Source organism: Leguminivora glycinivorella, chromosome 13 (assembly GCF_023078275.1).
Source record: "Leguminivora glycinivorella isolate SPB_JAAS2020 chromosome 13, LegGlyc_1.1, whole genome shotgun sequence".
NCBI classification, from domain to species: Eukaryota; Metazoa; Arthropoda; class Insecta; order Lepidoptera; family Tortricidae; genus Leguminivora; species Leguminivora glycinivorella.
In genome coordinates, this window is record NC_062983.1 from 17,577,499 (window position 1) to 17,599,134 (window position 21,636).

The following is a 21,636-nucleotide window of genomic DNA, read 5'->3' on the forward strand; positions in this document are numbered from 1 at the left end:
GCCCACTGGTGTCCTTGTCGTTTTTTCTTGCGTATATGATATCTATTTCATTTTATAACCTATCAAATGCTTCCATTTTCTCTACGTTTTAGGTTTATTTATCAAAAGATCCTTTCCATAATGTCGTTCCAATTTAAATATGTTTTTTTGTCCACAGTGAAGCCGATCCGCGTAGAGATACAGAACAAGCAAGTTACGCTGTCTTCCGAGCGGTATGTCAGCCTGCGATGCGCGTCCGAAGGCAGCCGGCCCGCAGCGACGCTTACCTGGTTTAAAGATAATAGGAAGTTTACTAGAGGCAATGTAAGGGACTATTTACACACAGGCGACGCACGTCGAAAGACGCGGAACGGACGCCAGCGCCGCGACGCCCGAGTGTAATTTAAGAAACGTCTCTTCAGTACATTTTGTATAGGAAAGACGTAAGTCCGTTTTCACATTATCCGATCCGATATCGGATGTCGGAAGGATTTCAATAGAAAAAAAAAACAAAATGGCGCCTGTAATGTATGGTATATCGGTCCGACATCCGATATCGGATCAGATAATGTGAAAACGCACTAAGACGCACCTCAAGCGACGCAGCGCCACGCCGCCGTCACCGCGCCGCCGCCACCGCGACTCTAGGCGGCGCGTCTTACGTCTTGCGTATATAAAATGTACTGAGGAGACGTTTTTTTTATTACACTCAAGCGACGCGGCGCTGGTGTCCGCCCCACGCCCCACGTCCCTCGCCTAAAATCAGTGTTTGACCAGTGCCATATTTCTATCATTTTTTAAGCTGAAATTTGGTACCAATATGTATATCAATCACGCCAACAAAGTGCAAAAATAAAAAATGGAAAAAAATGTTTTATTAGGGTACCCCCCCTACATGTAAAGTGGGGGCTGATTTTTTTTTTTCATTCCAATCCCGACGTGTGATATATCATTGGATAGGTATTTAAAAATGAATAAGGGTTTACTAAGATCGTTTTTTGATAATATTAATATTTTCGGAAATAATCGCTCCTAAAGGAAAAAAAAGTGCGTCCCCCCCCCTCTAACTTTTGAACCATATGTTTAAAAAATATGAAAAAACTCACAAAAGTAGAACTTTATAAAGACTTTCTAGGAAAATTGTTTTGAACTTCATAGGTTTAGTAGTTTTTGAGAAAAATACGGAAAACTACGGAACCCTACACTGAGCGTGGCCCGACACGCTCTTGGCCGGTTTTTTTTTTCTAAAGTAATTATAACTAACTATTTTGTCTCAATGATCCAAAGTGAATCATGGCCTTCGAAATGAGAGATCGCCACGTGTCCGGTCCCGATATTGCGCAGCCTCTTGCCAGTCATTGACTTGAAGCTGATGCAATTTTTTTCTATCCGTAGAGATTTACTTAAATCCTAATTTGTAACTTTTAATTACATTCAGAATTTGCCCCCTGGTTTGATACTCACCCAATCTAGCTGATAGGTTGAGGAAAAAAGCGATACCAATACGATAGATTAAAACAAATATCTGAACTGTGGCAGTTATTGTTTTCCTAATACTTATCTCATTGAATTAATACCTCCTAAGTCCTGGAAGTATTTTTTTTTTTCTGAATATGGAATCTTCTGTTACCTACTCAATAAAAGTTCAAAATTGTATACGAGGACTGAGAAGGATTTTTATACTGTTTGTGTTAATCAACTAAGAAATAAAGCTACGTGAAATTTATCTTTAATTTTTGCGAAACCATTAACTACGCGAACAATTAGAAAAAAGGTCTGTATGATTTTCTAAACTACGACTAAAATGACATTGACTTCACTAACGCCATCTATGTTTCTTTTTAGAAAGTAGAAGCCCAGAACGAGACGTGGGTAAGCAGCACGATAGAATTCATGCCGCTGCCTGAAGACGACGGTTCACAGCTCAAATGTCAAGCCGACAACAGTGCGTTGCCGGGGCAGAGTATAGAAGACTCGTTCAAACTGGACGTCGTATGTGAGTATTTGTTTATTTTGGACTACCTACTACTTCTGGCTACCTACTTCATTGTCTATTTCAGACAAAATCGCTTTTAGTGGCTAAATAGCGAGACCTACGCGAGAGCGACATGCCACATAGTGCTGATAAGAGAAGTATGCAACCGATTGCGACGGTTCCCTACGGAGCCTTCTTTCCCTTGGATTATTTTGGACGACGTAATGCTAAATTCATTACATTATATGTACTAACTTCATTACATACATAATGGCTTCTTTTCGTGTCGATGGTTTCTTTTCTTTTTATATTAAGCGGGACCAGAAGGTCGCGACGCTTATTGCCCTGTCTGTCGCGTCCCGTAGATCTTCCACGGAGCATGTGTGTGGGTTTGCTGGGCAGCACAGCATGTGTGTCATGGTTTGGGGAGCCGTCCCACATGTGCATAAGATGTCTGAGCAGCTTAGGCTGCCCCACTTTTCCAAGTTCTCCTTGCTCCGGCCAACTTGGGAACGCAGTCTGTTTAAGGCTTTCCAAGTCGGCCATGGTTGTTATGCCCGGCTGGGAGCATTTCGACGGGACGAACGTAGTCTTCAGGAGGGGCGCGAGTACTTTGCCAGTGTGCTAGCTATACATAAAGGCTAAATTCATTACATACATAAAAGGCAGAGCAAATGAAGGTGCTCAAGATTTAGTGGCACTCTTAGCTAGTGATATTGCAGTGCCAGGTTGCTAGACTAGCGCCCACAACAAACCCTAATGACTTATACGTCACCCACAGGAAGATAGGGAAAATTCTTAACCCGTAAACACACAATTACATCAAAAATGATCAAATACGTACACGAAAGACGGGCACAGATTGAGTAAATGCCGATTCTCGCCGCAATGGCATTAGGTAGCTGCTAAGTTATTTCAGGTTATTTGCCTGTTAAGTTATTTTAGGATATTTGGGTCAGTTATTAGAAAACCAATATTTAATGAGCGAATCGTGAAGATGGTGAATTTCGCCAAAATATGTTATAAATATGAATTTACCTTTTCTGTACATCAAAGCTTAGAAATCCCTAAAAGGGAGCAGTGGCAGTTACCAATCAAGATAATATTAACATCCAACGGCACAGAGAAATTGAGATCAATCGTTATTCACGATCACGTTTATTCAATTATTTATTCAATCATGAATACGAAACAAAGTGGTCACGGCAGCTCATTATTTAAATAATTGCGTGCTCTCATTAATTTTGTGTTTAAGTACTCCCACGGTTTCCAAGAACTGTTCTCGGCTTTCACGAAATTATGTGTAGACAAAGAATCTTCTCAGAATTTAATGATATTTTTCTTCGCTTACTTACGAGGAACAAACTAATTGAATTCCAGTATCGTATATTTTACCTAGATTTTAGAGTTTTTTGTAGCGTTCAGTGCGAAAAGAGTCCTTACGCTTAATAAGGACTATATTTATCAAAATTGTTAAACTATCGATACCTAACGAAACACTTACGGCATAAGGAATGTTACCCATATAAAGTCACATTTTGTTATAAATTTTAAAACTTGTATTCCGACATGATGAGAAAAAAACCGGCCAAGACCGTGTCGGGCCACGCTCAGTGTAGGGTTCCGTAGTTTCCCGTATTTTTTTCAAAAACTGTTCAACCTATCAAGTTCAAAACAATTTTCCTAGAAAGTCTTTATAAAGTTCTACTTTTGTGATTTTTTTCATATTTTTTAAACGTATGGTTCAAAAGTTAGAGGGGTGAAGGAAGCTTTGTTTTCCTTTAGGAGCAATTATTTCCGAAAATATTAATATTATCAAAAACCGATCTTAGTAAACCCTTATTCATTTTTAAATACCTATCCAAATATTACTATAAAATATATCACACGTTGGGGTTGGAATGAAAAAAAAAAAAACAGTCCCCACTTTACATGTAGGGGGGGGGGGGGTACCCTAACAAAACATTTTTTTCCACTTTTTATTTTACCACTTTGTCGGTGTAATTTATATACATATTGGTACCAAATTTCAGCTTTCTAGTGCTAACGGTCACTGAGATTATCTGCGGACGGACAGAATAACAGTTGTAAATCAATTTTTGTTCATTTTGATAATGAGGTTCTCGATCGTGTATTGTATGTAAATTTTCGACTAATGATAAAAATATGTAAAGCAACAAAAAATATATAAAAATGGCATTCTGTTTAGTCCGTCAGTTAAATCGTCCAAAAATACTGACCGCATAATTTTCGCTTTTTCTAATTAATGAAAAAATACAAAGATATAGAGCATCAAAGTTCCGGAGTGGGGGCTTGATGTGACGTCACTTCTAAGTAAAAATTGTACCTAGGCGTGACGTTACGCGAAACTTCAACGCTTCAACGTTTACGAGAAAAAAAGAAAAAATACGTGTCTAAAATTCTTTGATAATCTAACTGACGAACTAATTCGTTTTTTTTTAGTCGTCTCGCCTATTGTCCACATTAAAATTCACACACATACATACAATTTATAGTTTGTAAAATATCAATTAACGACTAAACCAATAAAATAAAATTACATTTATAACAGTTTAAGTGTCATTGCCAATTTCTATTATTGAATCTTACCAAACTGCTTTACCAGCTACAAGCAATTTTTGTTTCCAAAAGTTCATAATCCAATTTTACCCGCGCCCAAGAGCAAATTGCTCCTGATTGCTTTATAATTTTGACAATCAACTGCCTAACTCTGTGGGCGTAAAGGAATTAGCGGTACTTCTTAATTTGGGAACATTGACTTACACCTCTAGACTGGGATCATGTAGATTCGATTATGCAAATTGTGTACGACGACCGGTTTGGGTTAGCGGTTAGTGGTAGTGCGCAGTTCTAGGTTCAAATCCCGGTAGATACATACAAACATACAATCACGCCTGTATCCCGTAAAGGGGTAGGCAGAACACACGAAACTACTAAAGCTTCAATGCCACTCTTGGCAAATAAGGTGTTGAAAGGAAATGAAACTGTGACATTGCAGTGATAGGTTACCAGCCTCTCGCCTACGCCACAATTTAACCCATATCCCATAGTCGCCTTCTACGACACCCACGGGAAGAAAGGGGTGGTGAAATTCTTAACCCGTCACCACACAGGTGAACCCGGTAGATACTTCTAGGTATTTAGTTGTGTAACGAGTACGGATGTTTTGTTACTGGACGTTTCTATGTATTTAAGTAAATATTTTTATCTGAGTATCCTAAATACTAGTCTTCTTGAGTTTACCGTGAATATTAGCCAATTTTGAATTAGGAAAACCCCTTTGACATCATTTATTTAATACTTATTTACACATTTATGAAGCAAATATGAAACTTACTGTCATCAAACGTAGTCATAAAGTGCTTTTTGCAAAGTTGATATTTACCCACTCTTATGTTTTTAAATACATCTCGTGTACACAGAAAATACCTAAAAATAAAAGTACTTTTGTAAATATTCGTTCCTGCAACTTTGGCGTGCATACGCTGCACTGTATTTGATCTGAGAATGAGAAATGCAAGCCATCGAGTGCCCAGGGGGGTGAAAGATGAGAGTGACTCATATTCTATCCTTCATCTACTATAAGTAGTCTGTGCTTAGTCGCATGATTATAGAAACGACTATTGCTGAGTCAGCGATAAAGGGGTGCAAGCCCGAACGGTTAGCACATCCGTAAGGTCGTTAACTTTAATAAAATTATCATTGCTACTTAGCACTTGCTCAGCGTCTGCCGTATACGACACTTTCCAAGCTGCTTTCTTAGCCAAAAATGACGTATCTCCACTTATTTTAAAGCTACTTACACTCTTTTTGTTTCAACTGCAGTGGTAAAATTAGCTCTCTCAGAACTCTTCCGCTAATAAAGCGACAATTATTTTTATATGACCCGATATTCTTTGATGCTGTTATAAAAACTCAAAGCTAGAACGTGGAAAATTTTATAAAAGGACCAGCTTTTGCCCGCGGCTTCGCTCGCGTTACATTCAAAACTTGCTGAATGCTCCGTACAAAGTTCCACCCCCCCCCCCATTTTAGGGAAGTGGCGGGTTAGAAAGAGACAAAAAGTAGCCTATGTCAGTCTCCAATATTGGGCAACCGAGCTTCGCTCGGTTCTGTTTCGTATCCTTGACATGTGTCGCCATCTAGTTCAAAAATGAATAGTACCTACATCGAGCGAAAGAATTCTCAGCCTTAACAACACAACTACTCCACACGAGATGGCGCGCATTTCGCCACAAAAACTCAAATAGTGTATTTTCTATTCGTTTTAGCCTTGACCTGTGTCGCCATCTAGTGTTTGCAATAAATAGTACTTACATCGACCGAAAGAATTCTGTCTTAACAGTACAACTACTGCACACGAGATGGCGCTCGAAGAAAAACGCATGAAAACTCGAAAATTCGCGTTTTCCGGGACCTAAGGATAAGTTAGACCGATTTTTCACCCCCAAAAACCCCCACATAACAAATTTCTGCGAAACCGTTAGAGCGGTTTCCGAGATCGTCAGTGTAAAGAAATATATATATATATATATATATATATATATATATATATATATATATATATATAAATAAATAAATAAATAAATAAATATACAAGAATTGCTCGTTTAAAAGTATAAGATCCTTTCAACCATCTCCACTTAAAAAATCACGTCAATACGTCGCTCCGTTTTGCCGTGAAAGACGGACAAACAAACAAACTGTTGTAGCTATAAGTATGCATATGTACTCATAGGTTAAGTACCGTTGGCTGCGTCCAACGGCGGTCCGTTAGTCGAATACAGGACTTCTTTGAGCGAGCACGTTTGTTTATCTTTCTGCTTCCTAACCTCCAAACCAACACTGGCGACGACGGGTCGCACACCGCGTGTGCACAAATAGTCAAATATGGCTAAAGTTACCATCGGAACACTCACAACATACAATCATGAGGTTCAGGAATGGTCGACCTACAAAGATCGACTCGAGCAGTGGTTTTTAGCAAATAGTTTGGACGACACGGAAGATAAATCAAAAGTTAAGCGTCGCGCGGTTTTATTAAGTAGTTTATGCGAAAACACTTATAAGTTGGTGCGTGATTTAGCCCTTCCTAGTGATGTGACGACTTTAAACTACGATGCCGTTGTTAAACTCCTGGACGATCATCTCGAAACTGTGAAATGCGGGTTTGCGGAGAGGTTCAAATTTCATTCCGCGGCTCAACAGGCGAACGAGAGTTTACCGGAGTGGGCGGCGCGAGTTCGCCGGCTCGCTGCTCATTGTGGATTTTCGACATCAGTGTTAAACGAGACCCTTCGTGATCGGTTTGTCCTTGGCATGCAGCCAGGGCCAGAAAGGGATAAGCTTTTCACCAAACCGTTGGCAGACCTCACGCTGAATAAAGCGTTGGAGCTGGCAGAAGCTATACGGTGTGCTCGGCAGGGTTCATCCCAGGCAGTAGCGTGCGCAGGGATGAATACAACTACACAGGAGCAGGCCGTACTTAAGATAGCGGCCACGTCATCAGCGCGCGCGCCGGGACCAGCTCAGCGCGATAACGTATGCCCAGCGTGCGGGTACAAAGGTCACAGCTCGGAGACTTGCAAGTTTACGAAGTACAGGTGCAAAACGTGTGGTCAACGAGGACATTTGCGTAGGATGTGTCAAAAAAATAGTGCAAAACTCAACTTTATCGAGTGTTGCCCAGAGGAGGAAGAGGTAGGCGATGACGGTAAGCGAACCTTGCATAATATTAGATCCGTTAAAGGTGAACCTATGTATGAGACAGTACTTGTGAATGGAGTCAATATACGATTTGAAATGGATACAGGGGCTGCAGTTACAGTTATGTCAGAATACACATATAATAAACACTTCAGTGAGCCGATAAAACAAGCTGTCTCTAACTTAACCACCTATAATGAGGATCCTATCGACACTATAGGTATGGTGTCTTTGCCCTTTACTTATAGGAATATTACAGCTAACATAATGGTACATATTGTCAGTGGCCGTCGCGTTCCCCTTTTAGGCCGTGATTTTTTTTCGCGATTTAAGCTCCAAATATCGACCGTAAACTCACACAGCTCTTCTAGCACAGATACAGTATTAAATGAGTTAGCCAGTAAATATCCTAGCCTATTTTCTGAGGAATTAGGGTGCTGCAAAGGCGTAACCGTCACTCTTAACTTAAAACCTAACTCGAGACCAATTTTTTATAAGGCCCGAACGATACCTTTTGCCCTCCGCGAGATGGTAGAAAGTGAAATAGACCGGTTAGTAAGCCTTGGAATTCTAGTACCTGTAAGTTACTCCGAATACGCAAGTCCCATAGTACCCGTGCTAAAAAAAGACGGCAAAATCAGAATTTGTGCAGATTATTCGGTTTCACTCAATAAACAATTAGAAGTTGAGAAGTATCCCCTCCCTCGAATTGAGGAATTATTTGCGAAACTACACGGTGGCCAGCAGTTCTCAAAACTGGATTTATCCCGTGCGTATAATCAGTTAGTACTTAGCGAGGAGTCTCAGATGTTAACATGCATAAACACTCATAAAGGTTTATATAAGTACACTCGCTTGGTTTTTGGTTTGGCTAGTTCAGCGGCCATTTTTCAACGTACAATTGAAAGCCTCCTGTCTGGCATTCCAGGGGTCCTTCTATTCCAGGATGACATTTTAGTCACTGGAGAGAACCGTGACCAACACTTGCATAGGCTGCAAGAAGTATGCACACGTTTGCAGGATGCAGGCCTAGTGCTACAGAGTAATAAATGTTCTCTGTTCCAAAACTCCGTTACGTATTTAGGATTTATTATCGATCGTAACGGGCTTCATAAATCACCTGATAAAATAAAATCTATATTAGATGCGAAAACCCCTTCTAACGTAACAGAGTTAAAGTCCTTTCTCGGACTAGTGAATTATTACAGGTCATTTGTAAAAAATGCCGCATCCATCTTGCAACCTTTGCACTCTTTGTTGCAAAAAAATACCCCGTGGTCATGGGAGGCCAAACACGAACTGGCCGTAACCAATATAAAAAATATATTAGCATCTGACGAAGTTTTAGCACATTTCAACCCAGATGCAGATTTGTTTTTAACTGTCGACGCGTCACCAACTGGCTTAGCAGCAATTTTGTCCCAAAAAGAAAAAGGTTGCCCTGAAAGACCCATTTCCTATGCGTCGCGTTCGCTCACTTCAGCCGAAAAATCATACAGCCAAATACAAAAAGAAGCGACTTCCATTATCTATGGCGTTCGAAAGTACCATCAGTACTTGTACGGCCGATCTACTCCTTTCATATTGAGGACTGATCATAAGCCCCTCCTATCAATTTTCAACCCAAACAAAGGCATACCGGAAGTCACAGCTAATAGGTTGCAACGCTACGCTATATTTCTAGCCTCATATAACTTTAAGATAGAATACGTAAGCAGTGCACACAATACAGCTGATTTTTGAGTCGCGCCTCGACTTGCGCCACGGATACTCATTCTAACCACGACGATGATTTCTTAGATAAAGCAACTTATATTAATTTTGTCTATGACGGCGTCCGTTTTCTGAGCCTAGAGGACATAAAATGTTATACTAAATCTGACCCGTTATTATCAGATGTCGTACATAACGTGTTAAATGGTTGGCCGCATAAAAACAACGATAAGCGCTTGACACCATATTACAGTTGCAGACACGAACTATCATTAGAAAACTCGTGCTTAGTACGTGGTCATAAGGTTGTAATTCCAACAAACTGTCGTAAACAAATAATTTCAGAATTGCATAAGGGTCATTTAGGTAGCACTAAGATGAAGTTGGAAGCGCGTAACCGGTTTTGGTGGCCCGGCATGTCAGCTGATATCGAATGTTTTGTTGCTAGTTGCAGCGTTTGCGCCGGGCTGAGGCCCTCCCCTCCCCGCGCACCGCTCGCCTGCTGGGAGTATCCTCCTCAGCCTTGGTACCGTGTGCATGTTGACATGTTAGGTCCTATAAATAACAAACTTTACCTAGTAATTGTCGATGCCTACTCCAAATGGGTAGAATGTTACGACATATCTTCAGGATCGAGTACTCAAGTCGTGATTGAAAAGTTGTGTGACGTTATGTCGAGGTTTGGTTTAATTCACACAATATGTTCTGATAACGCAAGTTCTTTTGTTTCCACTCAATTTAAAGAGTTTTGCAAATTAAATGGCATAACCCATGTAACATCACCGGCATATAATCCTATAAGCAATGGGCAAGCAGAGTCATATATAAAGATTACCAAAAGTGCCATTAAGGGCATAATAATATCCGGTTACAATAAAAAAGACTTACCCTGTAAATTAAATGAATTTCTGTTCAATTATAGAAACTCCATTCACAGTACAACAGGAAAATCACCTGCCGAAATCTTATTCGGTACGAAACTACGTAGCAGATTAGATTTACTAATACCTACTAAACCGCCCCCTCTTAACGCAACACTCGACGAAGTTGTAAAACAAAAACAGTGCTCACAGGCTATTAGTTATGGTGGTAATCGTGTGACGGAGTTCTTAAATAGAGATATAGTTTTAGTTAAGATATATAAAGCCCACAAATCGAGCTGGGTGAAAGGTACCATTGTAAAAAGACTCGGTGCTACAGTATACCTAGTGAGTTTGCTTGGTTGCAACACTGTGCTAAAAAAACACACAAATCAACTTTTAAAGTACAAAGGGGAGAACGTTGAGAGTTGGCACGAAAGAGAGAGTAGTAGTACTGGTCAAACTTCATCGAGTGAGATGGGTATGCCGCCCATCGTCTTGTCGCCCACGACTTCGGGTCTCATCGGTCAGCAGTCTGATTCGAACTCGACGTTGAATGCGCCGAGATCACCTGACAACTGGGCCGGCTGCGAAGTGGATTCGACTCTGCCCACCACCAGTGCCGAGGGCCAAGCCACCCCTCCAGGTCCTTTGCCCGCCCTGGACGCCGAGACACCGACACCGCCACCGCTCCAGGTCGGCGCGGCCCCGCTGCCCCCGCCGCCGCCGCCGCCGGCACAGAACGCCGCGGCATCGGCACGGACTACGGCGACTCGCACTGACCAACCAACTCACGAACCATCTAAACGACCCCGAAACGTCGTTAATTATAAGAAATATTTTTAGACTAAGGGTGGAGGGATGTTGTAGCTATAAGTATGCATATGTACTCATAGGTTAAGTACCGTTGGCTGCGTCCAACGGCGGTCCGTTAGTCGAATACAGGACTTCTTTGAGCGAGCACGTTTGTTTATCTTTCTGCTTCCTAACCTCCAAACCAACACAAACACACACACTTTCCCATTTATAATATTAGTATGGATTAGTATGGATTCTTTATTGTGATCGTTTCAACTCGGCTGTACCAAACTATAATCAAGTAAGTCCGTTTTTGGCGAAATTTTGATTTTTGACTTTTTGAATTCCTAACATAAAGACGCACAACCCAGATTTTTTTCAAAATTTTAGATAGCTTAATTTTTCAGTTATTTGAAAAACACGAATCCAAGTAAGTCGTTTCAGTGACTTAAACCTAGCTAAATGCAAGTGAGTCAGCCGAAACAATCCTAAAAGCAAGCGTGTCAATTCGACTTGATTGTTTTTAACTTATTCAAACGAGATACTTGTTTTTATCGTTGTCCGATTGTTGAAAAACTTCGACTCACTTGACTTTAAATTTGTTATAAATGCGACACACTTGGATTTAACTTTGTCACTGTGATCTTAGGCTTAAAATAATGTTGATTACTTACCCACAATATTACGTATAAAGTGCACTTATACCCTGCTAATATTGTTAATAACGAACTGTCACAGTCAGTTTGTTGATTTGTGAGTTGTATCGTTATATCATGTAAAGATAAACTAAGAACAATAAGCGTTTTATAACAGAATAATAGTTGCAAAGTTAAGTGTCCAAAGTCATGGAAAATAATAAAAATAAATTCAGCAGAGGGAGAAAGTTGGTAGCGATGAGTTTAAATCGAGAAGTGTAAGTATACAAGCAATTATATCTACTGTACTAAAATGTATTATTTCATGTCACCTATCCTTTGTAAAATACTTTCTTACGTAATTTACGGTACCTAGTATTTTAGTAAACCTTTTTTATTAGATTCTATTTCCGGATATTTTTATTCCTTAAGAAAGTACTTATAAAGTAAGTATGTATAATCATTGTACACATTGTTTGTTTGTAATTATTTACTTTATTGTACTAACACGTACATTTTGAATACCTACAAATTAAAACTAAAAATAGGTATCTACTACTCATATTAAATACAACTTGGTTGGTTAACTTAAATTAAATTAAATAAATATTTGGGGACAATTTCACACAGATCAACCTAGCCCCAAACTAAGCTAAGCTTGTACTATGGGTACTAGGCGACGATAAACATACTTAAATAGATACTTATACAAATACATACTTACATAGAAAACGTCCATAACCTGTTATTTTTGGGATCTTTTAAATCTCTAAAGATAAGATATAAAGACTATTAAAACTATTGCGTTAAACTGTCATACGAGTATATTACTCATTTACAGTGTCCCAAATGGAGAAAATACCATCAAAAACTCATCGTTGTTTACGGCGTCGACACCCTTGCCACCAGAGCAGGATCTTACAAATATTGAAGATTTTCAGTCAGATTTACCGCCAGTCAGCGATTCGTTACTCGGTATTTATCAGGAAACTCAAAACATATTGTTAGATACCTATCCGTTTGAAAACGTCGAATTCGAATTTATGTATTAATTGATAGTTTGAAATTTTGATTAAAGTATAAACTGACTTACGTAGTTTTTTTTTTGCAAATTACTTTACCTTTGTAGTCCCAGATAGACTTTCCTTTTTTTAGCACCACGATTATGTTCGTTTCACTAAAAATCAATCACAAAAGTAATTGTAGGTATAATATATGCAATTTTCATGCATAATTCTGGGTAATTACATGCAATAAACATGTAATACCATAATATGATCAAGGTCAAATATTTTTTGAATATAATTTTATTTTTTACCTATCATTTATAATCATTAATAGTGAAAATTATGATAACGATTATCCAATCTACACTAATTCCATAAACATAATAGTCAACTACATAGGTTTACGGACGTGTAGCCAACGATAGAAACAAGCAAGTCCTGTGTTGCTTGCTTTTAAGATTGATATGACTATTTTATCTTATTTTATGACAAAGTTAAAACCAATTTTCAGCTGGCTACTCGCAACGGCTTCAGTTTCAGGCTTGAAAATTTAACATGTTAAAGATATTGTACTATGGAATCTTTTCCAAAAAACAAAAATTTGATACATTGCATACTTTTGTAGAAAATGATATTTTAAGTTGAAAATCGTTTTTCGGCTCTCCTGTAAAATTTGCTAAAACGGACTTACTTGTTTTAAGTTTTTTGCAGCCGAACTAGGAACGATGCAATAACTTGGAAACGTGGACAAAGAAATGCAAGAGTCGTAAAGTACGGAGCACCGTTGCATATCGCTAAACGAAAAACGTCGAGTATTGCGAAGATAGACAAAGGGTGAGAATGTTCGTTGAAAGGGTGGTCGGAAGTGAACGGACGAAAAGGGACCTTTGTCCAGCACACAATAGGCTGAGAAATATACACCCCACCTTACGTAATATCATTACTTCTTGTCTTTTTAGGGACGTCCAGAAATAGGTACGTTTTTGTTTGGATACGAGTAATCTGGATGGCGGTTTGCGTCTTTTGTGTCAACTTACAATTGCGATATGTTTAATGTTTCAAGGCTCCGTTGTGTATGAATGTAATACATATACTCATACACAACGAATAACACACACACAATATCTATTCTAGGAAAAATCTAAACATATTTATTCAGTACATTCTAAACTAGTAATTTTTAATTTTAATTAATACACTTTAGTTTCAATCATTTAAAAGTCACTAGTTTTTTAAGTAATTTTACTAAAAATATTATACACTAGCTTTTGCCTGCGGCTTCGCTCGCGTTTGAAAGAGACAAAAAGTAGCCTATGTCAATTTCAATCCCTTAAAAAAATACGTCAATTCGTCGCTCCGTTTTGCCGTGAAAGACGGACAAACAAACAGACACACACTTTCCCATTTATAATATTAGTATGGATTACAACGTTGCCTTTCACAATCTTATTTCGATCCAATTAAATGAAGACATTTTAAAAACATTGTACATGAAAACATCAACAAATGTTTTATTATATTTATTAGAACAAAGTATTTAAGTTCCGGTCCAATAGCCCTGTAATTACGAAATTACGAAAAAAGTTACGAACTAATCCGTAATTATCAGTGACGCATAAATAATATTCTTTCGAAACATGGAGTAAGAACTTACCCCTGATTTCATTATTAAATAATGTGAAATGGTTACAAAGAAAACCGATTGAATAACCTAGTTTAACAATAAAGGTAACAATAGAAACAACAATCAACAATCCGTTGTTTCCATGAAATCGCTTCTTGACTATTTTCAATTTGTAGCGGAAAAAAAGACAACCTCAACCAAGTCCCACTGCCCGCACTGACAGACGCAATCGCGCGTTCTTTCCCTTCCCCTCCCGCCAGCTTTACACGCGCATTCTTTCACACGCGATTGCTGTATCACGCGCGATAGAGCGTCTGTGTAAAGGCGGCTGATTCTGTGAATGCGACTATGGGGCAGATTTTACTCATCTATATCAATACAATCTCAACATGCCACACATTCGGTAGCTACGGACATACCCCGCATAAATACGAAGAGAATCGTCCATGCAGTGGCGTGGTGCAAATGAATTTCGTTTGTGAATTTGGTCTCTCCCAAAGTCAAAGGTATCAAAGGTAGATAGGAACTAACAATTGCATGTTGTTTATGTCAATGTGCGTAGGCTGTGTAGCCGCATATACACAGACTGTCACCAACAGTGTTTAATGAAATGTAAATTTACGAAAGTTACGAAGCCGCCGTGCAGTAGCGGAACGGACACATTTTCATACTTAATAGTTAATTTATAATGATGTGGTGTAATTTTCATACCAACAACTTCTGAGATTGACAAATCAATTCATCTTTATTACCTATATTGTTAGTAGGATTCGGTATTTTGTGTTTTTATAACACTGATTACTACATATTTGATACACCGTGCGTATCAGCTAAGTATCGATCCTAAATCCATTCATCCCTAAGCCTAATCACATCTAATCTAAAGACTTCGCCTTTTCATTCAAGATCATCTCCATCATAAAATATTCGAGCATCAAGTAATAACATTCCAACACACACAACTGTCGCCAAAGTCGAATAAAATGCTATAAATGCAGATATACGTAATGTTACATATAATTTATCGCAGCGAGATTAGTCCCGGGAGGCGTAACCGGTATACATCATTTTACGTCGACGGGCGCGCGTCGCGAGTTCAGAACTTGGCATACGATATTTGTATAGCCATCTCCATCTACACATATGTAACGTTCCATGGGAAAAGGTTCTGGCGACCGGCGCTTGCTCTACTTAGCACCGCATTAGTATTGCAACGTGAACGTCGTTCATGAAAGTAAAAAGCCTGCCGACATAACCTCAAAACCTCAAGGCACCTGAGTTTATCTGTGAAATTAAATGAAATGAACTGCAACTCAAGGGGTGTCACATGCGCGTTGCCGACAAGAAACTTGTACAGGTACACTCCTTTTTGAAGAGCCCCATAGGGAAACTCTAAAACGCTTTTCAATTGAACGCAAGCGATCAACCTAATAACCTACATAGACGCTACAGAAGCGAAAATGCTAGAATGGAAAGGAGCTTATGGGACTTTTAGTTAAATATACTGGTGGTGTTAACTAGATTTATTGAAAAAAAATTGTGCATTACGTACAACTCGGTTAAAAGATATTACGAAAAAATCTCCGCTTTCGACTGTTTCCTCCTTCAAAACTTAATCAATCGGAACGAAATTTGAGAATCTGAATAACAGTGAAATAATCTGTGTCGGACCGTTTAGTTTTTTTTGGCTAGTTGGTACACTCACCGGCATAAATATGTGATGATTTCTATACCTTGTCACATTAACGTCTTGCTGGAAATGTCATACGAAATTGTCAAACGATGTAAAGCGACAAGGTACAGAAATCATCACTTATTTTTGCCGGTGGCTGTACCAATCTTGAGTATCACACCTTTTTTTATGCCATAATCAAAAAGATCGTTTTTGGAAAATTTTGATTGGCTCTAGCGTCTTTAAAAATAAAAATATCAAAAAAATCAAAACGGTCTGACACAGATAAAAATATAATAAAACCTGTGTTGAAAAAATCGTTGCTCTATCTTCAAAGACCAGGGAGGAAATATTCGAGAGCGTTTGTATGGAGAATTAACCCCTCCGCTATAGTCTTAATCAGATAATCTGATAATCGTAGTTATATTATTTTTTGGTAGCGCGCGGTAAGCCAATTGTCATTTTTCGTACAATCAATGATCGCATGCATTCAACGGTGCCGATCGCATAGAAAAAACGCATGGTAATTGTGTCCTATTTATAACTACGACGTAGAATTAGCTGCGCAAAGAGCAAGCTGGCTTCCGGCCCAACCGATCGTGTACGGACCAGATCAACACCTTACGCATAATTCTCGAACAGGCATCAGAATTTCAGAGGGAAATGTACCTGACCTTTGTGGACTTCGAAAAAGCCTTCGACACCTTGAGATGGAACTGTATCTGGGACCGGCTACAAGAAATTGGAGTCCCCGAGAAAATAACAAACTTGATTAAGGCCATCTACAGGAACTATTCCTGTAGAGTAACTCACGACGGTCTCATCTCGGAGGACATACCGGTTCAGGCCGGTGTACGACAGGGGTGTCTTCTTTCTCCTCTCCTCTTCCTTGTCGTCCTCGATGGCATCATGGTCAAGACCAATAGAAAGCGCCGCGGCATAGAGTGGGGGCTGTCCAACGTGCTGGAAGATTTAGACTATGCCGATGATCTATGCCTATTGAGCCACACACGCGCCGACATGCAAGCCAAATTGGACGACCTACGGCGAGAGGCTTTGGAGACGGGACTCAAAATCAACACCAGGAAGACCCAAGACATGAGGTGCAGAGCAACCAGTTCGGTACCGTTGCTCATCGGCACAGAGGGTGTGGAGACAGTCCACAAATTTACGTACCTTGGTAGTGTAGTGTCGGAAACTGGAGGGACCGAAGAGGACATCGCTTCGAGGATCGCCAAGGCGAGAGCAACCTTCGCACGACTCCGTCCTATATGGCAATCGCGGAAACTGACTCGGAGAGTTAAGCTCAAGATATTCCGGTCCAACGTGAAACCCGTATTGCTGTACGGATGTGAGACGTGGAAGGTCACTAAGGACATCTCGCAACGGATCCAGGTCTTTGTCAACCGCTGTCTTCGCCGCATTATCGAAATATACTGGCCCGAGAAAATCTCCAACACAGCTCTGTGGGAACGCTGCGGTGAGACGCCGATCAACCACCAGATCAAACGCCGCAAATGGAACTGGATTGGCCATACGCTCCGAAGGGACCCCGACCACATACCGAGGCAAGCCCTAGACTGGAATCCCCAAGGAAAGCGAAGACGTGCCCGCCCTAAGCAGTCCTGGCGGAGGACGATCACTGCAGAAGCGAAGGCGATAGGGATGACCTGGAGCGAAGTAAAGCGCGAAGCTCAAAACCGCTCGGGATGGCGACGCACTGTGGATGCCCTCTGCCCCATCTAGGGGACACAGGACATTAAGTCAAGTAAGTCAAGTAATAAAACATAACTTTCAAATACTTACTCAGAGAAATAAGTATCTTAAAAACCTAGTCGCTTTGACAATGAATATTAAACAAATATTCTAGCACCGTAAATACAAACAACACAAATATTTTACTCTAAAACGGATACATAAACACAGGACAGTGCATGCGAGGTTTTTGCAAAGAGTTTATGTGTATTTTTTCATATCCTCGTCCCTAAACAAAGCGACAAAGTTCCGCTGTAAAATGTAGGTCAGAAGATTAAAATCGAACTGGCTTTGTATTTGCGTTTATTTTAATAAATAAACTACATTGAGACACTATAGAACCATAATAATCCAAATCATACCAATCATATCCAAACCATAATAATACAAAAAATACCTACGACATTCTATAATCCAGTTTTGGAAACTATTACTATATTGCACTTTAAAAAACGTGAGTGACTCGTTATAAAATGTTTCATTTTTGAAGTGAAGCTTCGAATATGACTTCCAACTGACAGCTGACGTTTAACTCTCAGTGTTGCTATTTCGGATTTTGAAAAAAGACTAGACAGATGAGGAATATGTCAAAATATGTCCATTTAAATTCCATGTAAAAAGATGGAAGTAAGTAAACGCAAACGATGCGTCACGGACTTTAATTATTTTTTTTATACCACGTCGGTGGCAAACAGGTATAACTACGGCCCGCCTGATGGAAAGCGGTCACCGTAACCTATGGACGCCTGCAACTCAAGGGGTTGATCCACTTCTAGCCCATTTTATACTGGATACGTCAGAGCCTAACTATGACATGATATAGTTATTTGTTATACAAGGGGGCAAAGTTATATTTTAACGCCGAGTGTGGATAAGACATCTGTCGCTCTCGCGCTGGCATGCTTGCTGAAGCGTGACGGATGCTTTATCCACGTAGAAAAGTGATAAAATTGGCAGCATGATACGCCGGCTGCTTTCAGTAGTTCCACGGGTGGTAAATCATCTTAATGACTAGATTCAACTACTTGTATCCATTAATTAAGTTAATTTGACTTTATTCAAGGTCAAATTACTTTACCCACTAGTGGATAAAATGCGATTTTACCCGCTGGTATTAAAGGACAAAACACGTGTTTCCGAGCTAGTGAGGGGAAAAAATTATTGCTGCCTATGAATGGCTCAACAGTTAAAGTCCGTGAGTAGGGTAAGGTGGGCAACAGAGAACCAGTGGTACACAAGGAACCAACGGTTTTATTCGAAAATGCGACGTTGCCAAACTGCACTGCGAACATAGGCACGCGCCGCTAAGGTTCCCCCGCTCGCTCCCCAGTCGGCGGCCGGTCCGCGTTGAAATTGCACGTGTAGTGAAGTATTTTGTGATTTTGGACAAGAAAACAGAAAAAAATTAAGTATTTAGTTTTTTTATTTTCTCAGAATGTAGTTATGTTTGATTTATCTAATTAATCAGTTGTGCGGAGTGACTATTTCTCTATCTTTTTGACATTCACTGATGCGGCTTTCTTGTGCCGTTTATTTTTTACCGAATTTAAAAAGTGAAAATGTATATCTAGCACACATTGAACCACAAGGCTAGAGTACTCAATGAACCGGGAGGTTCTCTAGGTAATTCTCTAGTTAGCCTTTGGAAGGTCTATTTTGTACAACTTTTGCCATGTTTAAGAGTTAATATAAATATATCTAATATAACGTTACTATATAGTACAAAAATATATGATAATACATATATTATTTAAGTTATTTGAAGTGCAAGACTTTTTTTTTTCATATAACGAAGAATATTGTGACGATTACATTAGCAACCTACTCTTAGTTTAAATAAATAAGCATTTTTGACATTGTAAATGTTGTATTTATTAAATTGCCCCATATTTACCTAAATCAGTTTGTATATTTTGCAATTATTTATCAAAAACTATGCAATTATATAATGGTAGGTTCATTGTGTACTAGGCCGGTTCATTGAATACATAGTACCGGTTCAGTCTGTACCAGAGATTGTACACAATGAGCCATTGTTCATCTTTTAAAAAAACTAAAATATCTCGACTTCTATTCAGTTTTATTAAAAAATAATGATGAAAATTTAGAGCTAGATAAATAACAAATGCACTGAATAAAAAAAATTGAATTTGGACCTATTATGACTGACTTATTAAGATTTAAATTTTTGGTGGCTCATTGTTGGCAACCTCACCCTATACCTACACCTACATATAGGTAAAACACTTAAGAAAGTCACCTGTTGTATGTGTGAGTGACGTGTTCGAATAGAGAACATATATTTAAAATTAGTAACACAAACAAAGCAAACGCCCATTCGAACACGTCACTCACACATACAACAGGTGACTTTCTTGAGTTTTTCACCTTATACACGGGTCACCAGATTCTAATTAAAATTTATTGTGTACATTTCAATGTTTGTTTTATTTTCACCGTTATTTATTTTGAAGGAGGCCCCGCGGGGTCATAAAAGCGAGCCTTGGTTTGTGGAGTAACTGTTACAAACGTTTATTTAAAGTTAACGTGTGTTTTTAACGAGATAATATATTATGTTGTTTATTTGTTTCACGTCACATTAGGTTGAAAAGGACATTTTCAAGATCTTCTAGGAAAAAATATGTGATTAAATTTTTGAGTTTAAATTGATTTCGTTCTAGGGTAAATTTTATAATAGTTTATTATGACCCTTGATGTTTCGAACTTGTCAGTACCTACCTATTATTTATCTAAATACTATTAAAACAGTAAAAACCTTATAAATAACAATTAAATAAAGTATCAAGAGTGGCTGTTCGTACTACTTCGTACAACTGAAAGCGAGGACCGTTAACCTTAAAATAGAGACATGAAAAAAAAGTAATGTAGGTACTAGTCTGCAAATGAGTGTGGAAAAAAGCACCAATATGAACCTGTAATGTACCGTTTTGTCTCAGTCCAACGCATTTATCGAGTGCGAATAAAACCTCATCTCAAAAGAAATATCTACTTACTACTTTATTACTACAATCGCAAATCAACGCCCTTGAAATAGTACATTACGATAAAAGTGCGTAAAAAATGAAGTTCGAAACGAGTGGCGATAAATTAAAACACGACTGAAGGGAGTGTTTTAAATCGACACCAGTTACGAATTTCCTTTTCGCACGTGTATCGTACGACGTTTTTCAGTACAGATGAGCCACCGAAGTTTCGACCTGGCATATAATGAACCACTTCTCGCGTAAAAAATACAAAATCTGTACTGAAAAAAATATTTTTTTAGTCATAAATTGTACATTGACACATAAAGTTCAAAGGTTGTAACTTCTGCAACGAAATTACGTTTCAAAATATTTCCAAGTAACCTTAGACTACTAGTCTATTTGGCAATATTTCTTTATAGTTTTATTTGCTATCATTTCGGTCTTGAGATAAAGTTGGAAATTTCATTTCGTGTATTTCTTGAAATATTTCGTAATCTCTCTTATTGAAAACACGAAGAAGTGTGAAGAGTGGATTGCCTTTTAGAAATAAATATTTGGTGATTTTAATACTGGCATCAAGATCGTACGAGTATACCTATACATATTTGACGACCAGTATGGCTCAGTCGGTAGTGCCCTGCCTGCTGAGCCGCGGTCCTGGGTCGAATACCGGTAAGGACATTTATTTGTGTGATGAGCACAGATATTTGTTCCTGAGTCATGGATGTTTTCTATGTATATAAGTATGTATTTATCTATTTAAGTATGTATATCGTCGCTTAGCAGCCATAGTACAAGCTTTGCTTAGTTTGGGGCTAAGTTGATCTGTGTAAGGTGTCCCCAATATTTATTTATGTGCCGGGTGAAATAAAAAAGACCGTCCATAGAAATGAGCGGCATCATG

The 21,636-nt window shown here is 39.0% G+C and overlaps 2 protein-coding genes across 2 annotated transcripts in view; both read left to right on the forward strand.

The window, feature by feature from the left end:
- LOC125232375 (hemicentin-1-like) overlaps positions 1–21,636 on the forward strand; it is a 265,437-nt gene that overhangs the window by 186,397 nt on the left and 57,404 nt on the right. The window contains exons 7-8 of the mRNA XM_048138016.1: positions 158–303; positions 1,825–1,975. Of these exons, the coding sequence (XP_047993973.1) occupies positions 158–303; positions 1,825–1,975 (297 nt within the window). The remainder of the gene's footprint in view (positions 1–157; positions 304–1,824; positions 1,976–21,636) is intronic.
- LOC125232376 (formin-like protein 7) lies at positions 6,852–11,215 on the forward strand. The gene is made up of 2 exons (XM_048138017.1): positions 6,852–7,688; positions 10,459–11,215. Exons 1-2 carry the CDS (start codon positions 7,683–7,685, stop codon positions 11,098–11,100), a joined length of 648 nt encoding a protein of 215 aa, XP_047993974.1. The 5' UTR covers positions 6,852–7,682; the 3' UTR covers positions 11,101–11,215.